The sequence below is a fragment of the Lethenteron reissneri genome, chromosome 24, assembly GCF_015708825.2.
Source record: "Lethenteron reissneri isolate LAM-NWPU_2019-01 chromosome 24, ASM1570882v1, whole genome shotgun sequence".
In the NCBI taxonomy this organism is placed as follows: domain Eukaryota; kingdom Metazoa; phylum Chordata; class Hyperoartia; order Petromyzontiformes; family Petromyzontidae; genus Lethenteron; species Lethenteron reissneri.
Window position 1 is genome coordinate 20,129,459 of NC_083802.1, and position 14,174 is coordinate 20,143,632.

At 60.9% G+C, this 14,174-nt stretch overlaps 1 protein-coding gene across 1 annotated transcript; it reads right to left on the bottom strand.

Moving 5' to 3' along the window:
* Positions 1–259: 259 nt before the first annotated feature.
* On the bottom strand, positions 260–13,682 carry LOC133346784 (repulsive guidance molecule A-like). Its single transcript, XM_061558660.1, has 3 exons — positions 13,380–13,682; positions 8,248–8,891; positions 260–1,600 (listed from the first exon to the last, which is right to left on the bottom strand). The coding sequence occupies exons 1-3, from the start codon at positions 13,453–13,455 to the stop codon at positions 824–826; spliced, it is 1,497 nt and encodes a 498-aa protein (XP_061414644.1). The 5' UTR covers positions 13,456–13,682; the 3' UTR covers positions 260–823.
* Positions 13,683–14,174: the final 492 nt, after the last annotated feature.

The window sequence follows — 14,174 nt, forward strand, 5'->3', positions numbered from 1 at the left end:
TATGTACCAAATTGAAATTCCTTTGGTATAGCCATGGAAATCTTCTAGAACTGCGTGGTAGATGTTAAATATTGTAGGGGCCAGAGGACATACATGTCACACCACAAGGCGAACAGAAAATTCCTGCGACTTCCAGCCGTATACACACACACACCCACGTGCTCACACACACGTGCTCACACCCACGTGCTCACACACAAAAGTAGCACACGTCACTGGTCAGTGTACACCGCGAAAAGAGACCACACAAATTCAGGGCCAGACCGCAGCTCGCTTTAATTTAAACGTGTTAAAATTCAGTTTATAAATTATATGTACACGTTTGTTTTGCTTTATACATCCACTGCCTGTACAATTAAACTCTACATGCCATACACGCCACACTTTGCTTTTAGACCTTTGTAAATATAGAGAATCTCTCAACAAATCTTGCATGTTCATCTCGTTACGGCTCATGCCACATTCAGAGCGTTTTGTCACACGGAGCTAAAGTGCGAGTGGGGGGGGCGGCAGTCCTGGCCGCCCAACATGGCCCGTGGCCCCGGGGGCTCGCCGTCCTTGGGCTGTGGCCGGAGCCACGGCCCCTGCGTCTGTTCGGGATGGCGCCACGGATCCTGGCGACGACCCCCGATGGCTGCTCTGGGCCGGCTACACGAGGGCCTGGAACCGCAGCCGTGCTCGGCCGCTCGGGGGGACGGTGCGCAGCAGGTGCGGGGCGGAGCAGGCCAGCTTGGCCACCGCGGGGTCTGCGGCAGAACTCAACGATTCCTGCGGCGGCCTAGAAGGCCCCGAAAACTCCCGCTTCTCCAACTGTCCCCGTCGTTCACACCACGAGACACAGCATCAACAGCAGCAGTGCGGCAAGCGGCCTTCTCCCCACGTGTACCCCGGGACCTGCCCCGTTACCGGGCGAAGGCCCCAAGCCCTCCGACTCCGCACTCCTGCGCTCGCTATTCCTGCGCAGCACGTGAGCCCTCTCGGAGGCCTGCAGCATGGCCTGCGCGTCCTCCAGGGCCCCCGCGGCGGCGCGCGTGAAGTTGACGTCACCCGTGCTCACGAGGTCGAAGACGCAGGCGTGGAAGTAGAAGTCCCGCACGGGCAGCACGCGCTCGCACTCCGCCTCGGCCTCCGCGCGGCCCAGGGAGGATGGGAGGGCAGCTACGGGCCCCTCCGCCGAGGGCCCCGGCGGGGAAGCCCCCTCGTCCACGTCGGCCACGATGCGCTCGGCGCGGGGGCAACCGTCCTGGCAGAGCTGCAGGCCGGGGCCGTCGTCGGCCCCCGCGGCGGCCGCCCCCCCGCGACCGCCGGCGCCCCCTGCTCCGTGCGGCTGCAGCAGCAGCGCCTCGGGCATGCGGATGGCGAAGCCGAGGGCGCGGCCCACGCGGCGGATCACCACGGTGGTGGCCAGGTAGCGCGCCTGGATCTCCACGTGCGCGCCCGCCTCCCGCTCCACCACGCGCAGGCTCTCTCCTCCGCCCCCGCGCTCGCGGCCGGGCACCGAACGAGAGCCGTCCACGAAGGCCGCGGGCAGCGAGCCCGCCTCGGCCTGGTACTCCTTCTGCTCGGCGCAGTCCTTGAGGCTGCGGAAGATCACGGTGATCTGCGGGGAGAAGAGATCGGGAAGCATGAGCCATTGTTGTGCAACCAGGCCCTGCGTGAAGCAGAGGGCCTTCTCCTCTGGCGATTCTCTAACGCACGGCCGCCTGGGTTCAGGTTGGGATTGGAGTCAGGGGGCAAACTCTGCCTCTTTTATAGGCAATGAGATGCAACCAAGTCGGACCTCACCAACATGGTCAGGGGTCACTGCTCCCCCACCATCTCCACCCTCCCCCTCCCTCCCACATGTTGGGAAAGCGCCAAAGCGAGGAGGTGGGAGGGGAGAGCTGGGGGATTGAGGATGGCGCCCGACTGCTTATCACGCTGTGTGCACGTGCCGGCTCCTTGTCCCTGGCTCGGCCACCGCAGACCCAAAGCCCCCTGGCGTGTGCATTCGTGGCTGTGTGCGTGCGTAGCTGTGTGCGTGCGTGGATGTGTGCGTGCGTGGCTGTGTGTGTGCGTGGCTGTGGGATGGCCTTGTGAAGTGCCAAGTCGCGTGCAATCACAGCTGATTGCCCGCGCCGGCCCGGCCCAATCAAATCTCACACGCGACCTTTGGAAGGACTCGGGCGCGGGTTAATTGGCTCTTGTCACCCACGCGCGTGACTCGGGCTGTATAATTATAGAGATAGAGCGCGCGTGTGTGTATGTGTGTGTATGTGTGCGTATGTGTGCGTGTGCACATACTGATGTGTGTACGTGTGCGCGCACGTATGCGGAACGCGCGTGGACCCACCACCTCGCTGGGCACAGGCAGCAGAAATGTCTGACATTACCCAGCGACACCAGACACTGTTTACGAGAAGCCCTTTTTAAAAAATGTAAAAATAACACCTGAGCCATTCCGCTCGCTAAACAGCCGCGGGTGAGGGGTGGCCTAGGGGTCAGGGGTCCCAGTGCCCCCCCCCCTCCATGAGCAAGGGACATTTTGAGCAGTGGGAGTGGCGAATTAACAAGCGCACTTCGTGAATCAGCTCCAGCACCGCTGTAGTCTTGACACAAACCCAACAACACACTCACACACAGACCCGTAGTCTCAACCCCGTAGGAATCACACAGACCCACAGACTCAAACCTGTAGGAATCACACAGACCCACAGACTCAAACCTGTAGGAATCACACAGACCCACAGACTCAAACCTGTAGGAATCACACACACCCACAGATTCGCACTCACACAGACCCGTAGTCTCAACCCCGTAGGAATCACACAGACCCACAGACTCACACTCACACCCGTAGTCTCAAACCCGTAGGAATCACACAGACCCACAGACTCACACTCACACAGACCCGTAGTCTCAACCCCGTAGGAATCACACAGACCCACAGACTCACACTCACACAGACCCGTCGTCTCAAACTCGTAGGAATCACACAGACCCACAGACTCACACTCACACCCGTAGTCTCAACCCTGTAGGAATCACACAGACCCACAGACTCACACTCACACCCGTAGTCTCAAACCCGTAGGAATCACACAGACCCAAACCTGTAGGAATCACACAGACCCACAGACTCGCACTCACACAGACCCGTAGTCTCAACCCCGTAGGAATCACAGAGACCCACAGACTCACTCACACACAGACCCGTAGTCTCAACCCCGTAGGAATCACACAGACCCACAGACTCACTCACACTCACACCCGTAGTCTCAACCCCGTAGGAATCACACAGACCCACAGACTCACACTCACACAGACCCGTAGTCTCAACCCCGTAGGAATTACACAGACCCACAGACTCACTCACACAGACCGGGTAGTCTCAACCCCGTAGGAATCACACAGACCCACAAACTCACACAGACCCGTTGTCTCAAACTCGTAGGAATCGCAGACCCAGACTAAAAAGCACCGAAAACACCGTCATGTGAAAAGCCAACGTTCGGGGCAGCGGCCATCTCCTCGTCAAAATAACGAAGGCAGTGGAATCCCTCCAGCCAGCAGGGGGGGGGGGTAGGGGGGGTAGGGGGTGACCGACGTCAGGGCGGTGTTGACATCTTGGCGGCACGTTCGTTTATTCCGCTCGATTTATCTTTGGTTACTCTTTACACCGTTCCGTAAAGAGTTTCACAGTCACCACCACCATTATTATTTTCATCGTCCCCTCCGTCTGTTCCATTACCCATCTCGGTTCATGAGCGCCATCCCTACCGAGCAAAACCAATCGGCACCACCACCACGCTGGCTCCCGTAAACCCTCGTCCACGAGAACAGCGAGTGGATGACACCGGTTACGGACGCGATGATGATGGTGGCGGTGATTGTGTGACGGCTGCAATGCAGACGATGGTGGTGGTAAATAAAGAGCAGTCCGTCAAGGGACTCGTTCTGTTTCATCTTGGACTTTTGGCCAAACATCCCAAGCAGAACCCTAATCCTCAAGGGCACATTACACGGTAAAGACATCAAATCATTACAATGGTTAATGCTTAACCCTAACAACTGGCACCACACACAAATGTACACAAACACGAGATTTGCAGACAGTACCTCTAGGATCCAGTCCAGAAACACACCATGGTGTTCACACCTTGAGATTCCTGCTCAAACAAGTAATAGGACCACGCACAACGACAAGGGTGCCCCCCCCCCCCCCAAGCCAGTGATGAAAATTCGACATTCTCATGGTGGGGGTCAGGCTATCCATGGGACACTTGTTGACGAATACAAATTATTTTCTTCAAATGGAGGGTGGCCGTCTGAAACTTTGGAACTCCCTACCCCCTTCTTTAAGGCACGGCTGTAATGATTCACCCGTGCAATGGCTGTGGAAGGGGGGCCGCCGGCGCGATTTAAAGTGCCGCGCGTAGCGAGGAGGAGCACGCCGACAGCTGGTAGGCCGCGCGCCCGTGCCGAGCGGGGTTGGAGCCCCGGCGGGCGCCCCAGGGCCAAACGCCGCAACTTGAGAGACTACGGGGGGGGGGGGGGGGTACCGGGGACCGTCGGCATTTCACGAGAGGTCACGGAGTGACGCAGGAGGGGGGCCGCGGCGAGGCCTCGACCCCAGTCTCCCACATCCTCGGATTCTAGCAGACCCTGACCTTCAGGGAGGATCAATGGCCTTTAAAAGAGTGTCCACCGAGTAACACGGACCCCAGTTCTCTCGGGACCCCAGCTTCTGGGATGACCTGCCTGGCCAGGTCTGTGGGGTGCCGGCCATCAGGGACCCGTCACCGAGTGGTCCCTGGCCCCTGTGGGCTTCTGGATTCCGAGGACTATGGTGACCAGTTGCTCAAAGCACTTGCAGTGAAACTGGAGATGTATATTGTCGAGTTCTGCGTCTTTCCTTTGGCCGTTTGACGTTTTGGAGCCTTCGGCCCTGTGTTCAGCAACGGTGTCAAAACATTTTTGCAAATTTAGGTTAGGAGGAATCACCACTCCACATGTGCTATGGATCCTGGGCAAGGTGGTTTCCCATCACTCATCTCCCATGCTGGAAGCTCCACATTCCTCTGGCAGGGGTCAGTCTCTCGAAAGAAGCACGACTGTTTATTTGTCCACTAAGTGGTAGTAATTTTATTGACCCCCGAGGGATGATGGGCTGCGTCAACTACCCAACGGGATGCAAACTCGCAGGCTTCAGATTAGACACACGCGCACAGCTGCTTATGCATCCTGTACTATATATAACAAAAACAAAGATCCCCGTATATCATTACCAGACTGTTGGGGCAAATGCTTTGCATTTTATACACCCTATATATATACTGTATACCATGTACAGAACACAAAGACAAAGATCCCCCGTATAGCCATAACACTGTTGGGGCAAGTGCTGTTCGCGAGCACCTATGAAGGCCGGCACGGCACACGAGCGGGTGGGGCCAATACCACGCCCGGCCGCCTTTGTCTCCCCAATGCTGATATTTTCACACCGCACCAAACATTATTTTTAAGGCCGAGTCGACCTAGGAGACGCCCCAGGACTCGTTCAGATATTCGTCACCGACGCTGCGCCACACGCAGAGCGGACGAGAGTGACCGCACCATCACCACCATCAGAGCCACCCTAATGGGGGATTACACACGCGCGCACTGTATTTGCACGTGTGTTTGTACAGTATCTAGTGCACGTTTTCAGTGTATTTCAGTACCGTACATAATTAAGTTGTGCAATTCATGCGCGTGTACGTGTACTGCATTATGTAGACGCTACCGCGCCGTGTACACGCGTGTAACCCCCGATCGTACACAACACGTACACAGTTTATGTGCGACACATCCAGTAGCTTTGCGCAAAAACAATGAAACTGCTACAGTGTACACTCTGCACACCCCAGCGCGAGTTACTTGCTGCAACACTGCCGTGTACACACACACGTGTGTGTGTGTACACGTGTGTGTGTAAACGTGTGTGTGTACACGTGTGTGTGTAAACGTGTGTGTGTGTGTACACGTGTGTGTGTGTAAACGTGTGTGTGTGTGCAGTGAAATCAACTCGATTCTTGACGCAACTTGGGTTGCTACGCCACGGAATCGTTTAGACGCGGACGTCTGTGCAACCGGTTGCTCCAAACGGGGCACGGAGTTTGCTTTAACCAAATCCAACGATTCCGACATCACACACAGAGCAGCCTTGCCGGCGTCTGTCTGCCGTGGCTCGGGTTTCACATTTCCCGGTGCTCATCAGCGAGACGCAGCGCGTTGCCGCCTGCAACACCGTCACCCCCCGGTCAACACAGCATGCCCAGGTGTTGTTGGCCTTTACACAAGTACCGTTTCTCTCAACACAACGGGCTACACACACGCGGGGCCCAGCATGGAGCGCACCACTGTCAACGCAGTGCAAGTGCGGCCAACACAGCCGTTGTGTGTGTAGAGCGGCGTGCACGCTGTTGTGTGCACGCTGCTGTGTGCACGCTGCTGTGTGCACGCTTTTGTGTGCACGCTGCTGTGTGCACGCTGCTGTGTGCACGCTGCTGTGTGCACGCTTTTGTGTGCACGCTGCTGTGTGCACGCTGCTGTGTGCACGCTGCTGTGTGCACGCTGCTGTGTGCACGCTGCTGTGTGCACGCTTTTGTGTGCACGCTGCTGTGTGCACGCTGCTGTGTGCACGCTGCTGTGTGCACGCTTTTGTGTGCACGCTGCTGTGTGCACGCTTTTGTGTGCACGCTGCTGTGTGCACGCTGCTGTGCGCACGCTGCTGTGTGCACGCTGTTGTGCGCACGCTGCTGTGCGCACGCTTTTGTGCGCACGCGGGGCCCCGTGCAGCCTTGGGGCAGGCTGCACGGGGGGAAGTGGAGTTGACTGGTGCAGTGAGTGCTCGGCTCAGATCATCGTCCTCGCCGCGTTGTTTGGGGCGACACCACGGGGCGAGGTTCGTGCGAGGCGCTCGCGACGACACGCGACTCGTGGTTCACAGACTCCTTCATCGTCACGGGCGCAGTCACTGGGCGCAGCGCAGGGAATGTGGCCACCACTCTGGGTTTGGCGCAGGCACTCGCACACACACTTGCACAACCCCCCTACAGCTGAACCTACCACCAACCCGCTAACCCTCATCTCAACCCGGCTCTCCATTCCTTGCTAGAACATCGACTCACCGCTAGCTAACACCAACCGCAGCGCGATGTCAACTTGACCCAAGTTATGAGCGTGCAGCGAGTACCCCCCCCCCCCAGACTCGACATTGAACCCGAACCACTTCACCCACATCCAGTGACACACTGAACACCACTCTCGAATCTTATCGCTACGACCAAGAGCTCAACAACGTCGCCTCGTCACCGCCGGCTCAAGTCCCGACCCCATCGCTGCTGGCCAACAGAGTGGAACAACGCGGCCGTCCAGAGTGACCCCCTCGTCTGAGACCCAAACATCGCCGCACCACCTCCTGGCTTTGACATTCCTGCTCGTCTAAGACACCCGTGGAACCTTCAACCGCATGCGAACACCAACAGGCCGATGTGCACATCGCCATGAATGTGACATTGAAGACATGGCCACAGTCAGGCGATTGTGTCCATGCCACCAACACGACCCACAGCACTGTACACCACTGTAGCCTGCGCCCCTACTATGAAGGGGGACCAGCAGCAGATCGACACCAATCTCTCTCTCTCTGCTGACGCGCTCCCTGACCCGGACTGCCACACACGCAGAGATGTTACTCTCCACGATAGCGGACCGTGACCTCGACTCGAGATCTATCCACAACTCTTCTCCTACCCCCCCCCCCATCACAGCGCGTCGCTGCTGCTACATCCACGACTGCTCGTTGCGCGGTGCCAGCGTGGGACTGGGCCACAGGACAACGGAGCCGAGGCCTGGAGGGCAACTTCTGCAGGGCAGGGCCACCTCCTCCCGCTCGGGCCGCGTGTGGTGGTGTTGGTGGTAGTGGTGGTGGTAGTGGTGGTGGTGGTAGTGGTAGTAGTGGGTGGTGGTAGTGGTGGTGGTGGTAGTGGTGGTGGTGGTAGTGGTGGTGGTAGTGGTGGTGGTAGTGGTAGTGGTGGTAGTGGGTAGTGGTGGTAGTGGTGGTGGTGGTAGTGGTGGTGGTGGTAGTAGTGGTGGTGGTGTTGGTGGTAGTGGTGGTGGTAGTGGTGGTGGTGGTAGTGGTGGTGGTGGTAGTGGTGGTGGTGGTAGTGGTGGTGGTGGTAGTGGTGGTGGTGGTGCCACGTGGGTCCAGCACAAGCGGCTCACCTTGCTGAGGACTGTGGCGCTGGAGCCGGGCCCCGCGGGAGCATGCGTGGCCTGCACCACCAGGGCCCTGGTGTCCACCAGGGGCCAGGCCCCCCGGGCACGGCACGTGTGCGTCTCGTCCCTGAAGGTGCGCACGTGGGGGTCGCCGAACACGGCGCAGTGCACGGCCCCTCGGGCCCCGGTCACATCCTCGCGGGGACCCGACGACGACCCTCCTCCCCCCCCTCCTCGCCTACCGCCCGTCGAAGCCACCGGTCCTTGTTGCCCTTCCTGCTGCTGCTGCTGATGTTGATATTGATGCTGCTGCTGATGGTGGTAGTGCTGGGAGAGGCCGCAGGGCGCCGGGACCCGCTGCTCGACTCCGTGCTCCGGCCGCTGGCCCTGGGGGCCCCTGACGCGGCTGCCGGGCGTCGGCCCGTCCCTGGCGCAGCCGTGCTGGGCCATGAGGTCGGAGATGCCGTGGACGGCCGAGTGGAAGGCCAGGTCCCCCCTGCAGGCCGCGGCCGTCTGCCGCGTGCACTGCGCGTAGGCCCGCAGCGCGGCGCACAGCCGGGCCCGCTCCGCCGGGACCCCGGGGCCCGCGGGGCCGGACGAGGCGGACACGAACTCGGAGTTACACTTGAGGATGCGGCACTGCGACGAGACTGAGGGGGGGGCGAGGGGTGAGAGAGGAGCGAGGGGGTGAGAGGGATCCAGCGGTCACAGTTCCACGGGGGGGGGGGTTCGGGCCGGGGGACTGGGAGGGAGCCGAGCGGACCCATTGGTCCCGGGACTGGCGCACGAGGACACGGCAGAGTGCGGGAGAGTGCGTGGAACACCGTGGGGAGTGGACGGGGAGAGTGCGTGGAACACCGTGGGGAGTGGACGGGGAGAGTGCGTGGAACACCGTGGGGAGTGGACGGGGAGAGTGCGTGGAACACCGTGGGGAGTGGACGGGGAGAGTGCGTGGAACACCGTGGGGAGTGGACGGGGAGAGTGCGTGGAACACCGTGGGGAGTGGACGGGGAGAGTGCGTGGAACACCGTGGGGAGTGGACGGGGAGAGTGCGTGGAACACCGTGGGAGTGGACGGGGAGAGTGCGTGGAACACCGTGGGGAGGACGGGGAGAGTGCGTGGAACACTGTGGGGAGGACGGAGACGGGAGAGTGCGTGGAACACCGGTGGAGTGGACGGGGAGAGTGCGTGGAACACCGTGGGGAGTGGACGGGGAGAGTGCGTGGAACACCGTGGGGAGTGGACGGGAGAGTGCGTGGAACACCTGTGGAGTGGAGTGGACGGGGAGAGTGCGTGGTGGAACACCGTGGGGAGTGGACGGGGAGAGTGCGTGGAACACCGTGTGGAGTGGACGGGGGAGAGTGCGTGGAACACCGTGTGGAGTGGACGGGGAGAGTGCGTGGAACACCGTGGGGAGTGGACGGGGAGAGTGCGTGGAACACCGTGGGGAGTGGACGGGGAGAGTGCGTGGAACAGGTGGGAGTGGACGGGGAGAGTGCGTGGAACACGTGGGGAGTGGACGGGGAGAGTGCGTGGAACACCGTGGGGAGTGGACGGGGAGAGTGCGTGGAACACCGTGGGGAGTGGACGGGGAGAGTGCGTGGAACACCGTGTGGAGTGGACGGGGAGAGTGCGTGGAACACCGTGTGGAGTGGACGGGGAGAGTGCGTGGAACACCGTGTGGAGTGGACGGGGAGAGTGCGTGGAACACCGTGGGGAGTGGACGGGGAGAGTGCGTGGAACACCGTGGGGAGTGGGATGAGTGTTGGGAGGGAGTTGAAGTCCGCTGTAGTTGAGTGTCACAGAGCGCGGGGAGTAGGAGAGAGTCGGGCGTGCAGGAGAGTGTGGGGGGAGTGTGGGGAGAGTGTGGGGAGTGTGGGGAGAGTGTGGACGCGGGGGGAGGGGGCTTTGGGGAGTCGACACGAGGAGAGAGATGGTTCGGGTGTCATGGAGGGAGTCTGTGGCCGAATCTGTGTGAGAGTGCAGTGGAGTGATGGAGAGCGCAGGGAGAGTCGGGCAGAGCGTCTGTGCTTGTGAGAACGCGAGGGGAGAGTAGGGAGAGCAGGAAGGGAGAGTCGTGACCAGGGGAGTGTTGGAGAGTGTGCGGAGTGTGTGGGAGTGTGGGGAGAGTGTGGGGAGATAGAGAGGGGAGTGTGTGTGGAGTGTGTGGAGAGTGTGTGGAGAGTGTGGGGAGTGTGTGGGGAGTGTGTGGGGAGTGTGTGGGGAGTGTGTGGGGAGAGTGTGGGGAGAGTGTGGGGAGAGTGTGGGGAGAGAGGGGAGTGTGTGGGGAGTGTGGGGAGTGTGTGGGGAGAGTGGGGGAGTGTGTGGGGAGTGTGTGGGGAGTGTGTGGGGAGAGTGTGGGGGAGAGTGTGGGGAGAGAGGGGAGTGTGTGGGGAGTGTGGGGAGAGAGGGGAGTGTGTGGGGAGAGTGTGGGGAGAGAGGGGAGTGTGTGGGGAGTGTGGGGAGAGGGAGTGTGGGGGAGTGTGTGGGGAGAGTGTGGGGAGAGAGGGAGTTGTGTGTGGGAGAGTGTGGGGAGAGAGGGGAGTGTGTGGGGAGTGTGGGGAGAGAGGGGAGGTGTGTGGTGAGAGTGTGGGAGAGAGGGGAGTGTGTGGGGAGTGTGGGGAGTGTGGGGAGAGAGGGGAGTGTGTGGGGAGTGTGTGGGGAGTGTGTGGGGAGTGTGTGGGGAGTGTAGTGGGGAGAGTGGTGGGGAGAGAGGGGAGTGTGTGGGGAGTGTGGGAGTGTGGGAGAGAGAGGTGGAGGTGTGGGGAGAGAGGGGGAAGTGTGTGGGGAGTGTGTGGGAGTGTGTGGGGAGAGGTGTGGGGAGAGAGGGGAGTGTGTGGGGAGTGTGGGAGAGAGGGGAGTGTGTGGGGGAGTGTGGGGGAGTGTGTGGGGAGAGAGGGGAGTGTGGGGAGAGTGTGGGGGAGTGTGTGTGGAGTGTGGGGGGAGTGTTTGTGGGAGTGTGTGTGGAGTGTGTGTGGGAGTGTGTGTGGAGTATGTGGAGAGTGTGGAGTGTGGGGGGAGTGTGTGTGGAGTTTGGGGAGTGTGTGTGGAGTGTGTGTGGAGTGTGTGTGGGGGGAGTGTGGGGGAGTGTGGGGGAGAGTGTGGGGAGTGTGTGTGGAGTGTGTGTGGAGTGTGTGGAGAGTGTGAGGAGTAGTGTGGGGAGTGTGTGTGGGGAGTGTGTGGGGAGTGCTGTGGGGAGAGTGTGGGGAGAGTGTGGGGGAGAGTGTGGGGAGAGAGGGGAGTTGTGTGGGGAGTGTGTGGGGAGTGTGTGGGGAGAGTGTGGGGAGTGTGTGGGGAGTGTGTGGGGAGAGTGTGGGGGAGAGAGGGGAGTGGTGTGGGGAGTGTGGGGAGAGAGGGGAGTGTGTGGGGAGAGTGTGGGGAGAGGAGGGGAGTGTGTGGGGAGTGTGGGGAGTGTGGGGAGAGAGGGGAGTGTGTGGGGAGTGTGTGGGGATAGTGTGGGGAGAGAGGGGAGTGTGTGGGGAGAGTGTGGGGAGAGAGGGAGTGTGTGGGGAGGTGGGGAGAGAGGGTGAGTGTGGGGCGAGAGTGTGGGGAGAGAGGGGAGTGTGTGGGGGAGTGGTGGGGAGTGTGGGGAGAGGGGAGTGTGTGGGGAGTGTGTGGGGAGTGTGTGGGGAGGGAGATGTGGGGCGAGAGGGGAGTGTGTGGGGAGTGTGGGGAGTTGGGGGAGAGAGGGGAGTGTGTGGGGAGAGAGAGGGGAGTGTTTGTGGGGAGAGAGGGGAGTGTGTGGGGAGTGTGTGGGGAGTGTGTGGGGACGAGTGTGGAGAGATGGGGAGTGTGGTGGGGAGTGTGGGGAGAGAGGGGAGTGTGTGGGAGTGTGGGAGTGTGTGGGGAGAGAGGGGAGTGTGGGGGAGAGTGTGGGGGAGTGGTGTGGAGTGTGGGGGGAGTGTTGTGGGGAGTTGTGTGTGGGTAGTGTGTGTGGGGAGTGTGTGTGGGGAGTGTGTGTGGAGTATGTGGAGAGTGTGGAGTGTGGGGGGAGTGTGTGTGGAGTTTGGGGAGTGTGTGGAGTGTGTGTGGAGTGTGTGTGGGGGGAGTGTGGGGAGTGTGGGGAGAGTGTGGAGTGTGGGGAGTGTGTGGGGGGAGTGTGGGGGAGTGTGGGGAGTGTGGGGGGAGTGTGTGGAGTGTGGGGAGTGTGTGGGGGGAGTGTGTGGAGTGTGTGTGGGGGGAGTGTGGGGGGAGTGTGGGGGGAGTGTGGGGGGAGTGTGGGGGGAGTGTGGGGGGAGTGTGGGGAGTGTGTGGGGAGTGTGGGGGGAGTGTGTGGAGTGTGGGGAGTGTGTGGGGGAGTGTGTGGAGTGTGTGTGGGGGGAGTGTGGGGGAGTGTGGGGGAGTGTGGGGGAGTGTGGGGAGTGTGGGGAGAGTGTGGAGTGTGGGGGGAGTGTGTGTGGAGTTGGGGGAGTGTGGGGAGAGTGTGGGAGTGTGGGGGGAGTGTGTGGAGTGTGGAGTGTTGGGGAGTGGTGGGGAGTGTGTGGAGTGTGGGGAGTGTGGGGAGAGTGTGGGGAGTGTGTGTGGGGAGTGTGTGTGGAGTGGGGGAGTGTGTGGGGGGAGTGTGGGGGAAGTGTGGGGGGAGTGTGTGGGGTGTGTGTGGGGAGTGTGGGGGGAGTGTGTGGGGATTGTGTGGGAGAGAAGGGAGTGTGTGTGGAGTGTGGGGGGAGTGTGTGTGGAGTGTGTGGAGAGTGTGGAGTGTGGAGGGAATGTTTGGAGTGTGTGTGGGGAGTGTGTGTGGAGTGTGTGGAGAGTGTGGAGTGTGGGGGGAGTGTGTGTGGAGTGTGTGGAGAGTGTGGAGTGTGGAGGGAATGTTTGGAGTGTGTTGTGGGGAGTGTGTGTGGAGTGTGTGGAGAGTGTGGAGTGTGGGGGGAGTGTGTGTGGAGTGTGGGGAGTGTATGGGGAGTGTGTGTGGGGGGAGTGTGGGGGAGTGTGGGGCGAGTGTGGAGTGTGGGGGGAGTGTGGGGGAGAGTGTGGAGTGTGTGGGGAGTGTGTGTGTGTGGAGTGTGTGGGGAGTGTGTGTGGAGTGTGTGTGGAGTGTGTGTGGAGTGTTTGGAGTGTGTGGAGTGTGTGTGTGTGGAGTGTGTGTGGAGTGTTTGGAGTGTGTGGAGTGTGTGTGGAGTGTATGTGTCGAGTCGTACCTGGGCGCGAGAGCGCGGCGACGAGGCACAGGATGAGGACGGGGGGTGCGAGGCGCGGGCAGGCGCGGATCCCCATGCCCGTCCATGCAGCCCGGCCCGGGGGGGCCGCGGGCACGCCTCGGGACCAGCGGGGACCCCGCGGGGGAGACAGCGGAGACAGCGGGGAGACGGCGTTGGGGAGAGATGGCGCTGGGGAGAGACGGCGTTGGGGAGAGATGGTGGCTGGGGGAGCGAGCGAGCGAGGAGAGCGAGGCACTCCGCTCGGCGTAGCTCCGTGGACTGAGGGCGGGACGGAGTCACAGAGAGAGGAGGAGCTCCTCTCTCTATAGCCTCCCTCTCCACTCCCTCTCCCCTTCCACTCTCCCCTCCCACTCCACTCCCACTCTCCCCTCCCTCTCTCCCTCGACCCCAGCACCCGTCTCTATCACCCCTCCCCCGCTCTCACACCGCTCCCCTCACTCACCCTTTGTCTCCCTCCTCCCCAACTCCCAATTCTCACAACTCTCCCATTCCCCTCCTCGTCCCTCCCATCGCTCTCTCCCCCTTCTTCACTTCCCTCCGTCTGCGCTCTCCCAATCCCCCACCACCACTCGTCCATCTCAGCGCCGCGAACTCAAACAATCATCCCTTCCCGGGTCGATACAATCAGCACCACCTTTCTGGGACGTTAGCACTGGTTGACGTGTGGACAGACTGGCTCCCGTCATGTGAATGTATAGGGAGCATGTATAATGTGCACCGTCTGTGCATGTGTGTGGCGTGTGTGTGTGTGGCGTGTGTGTGTTTGAGAGTGTG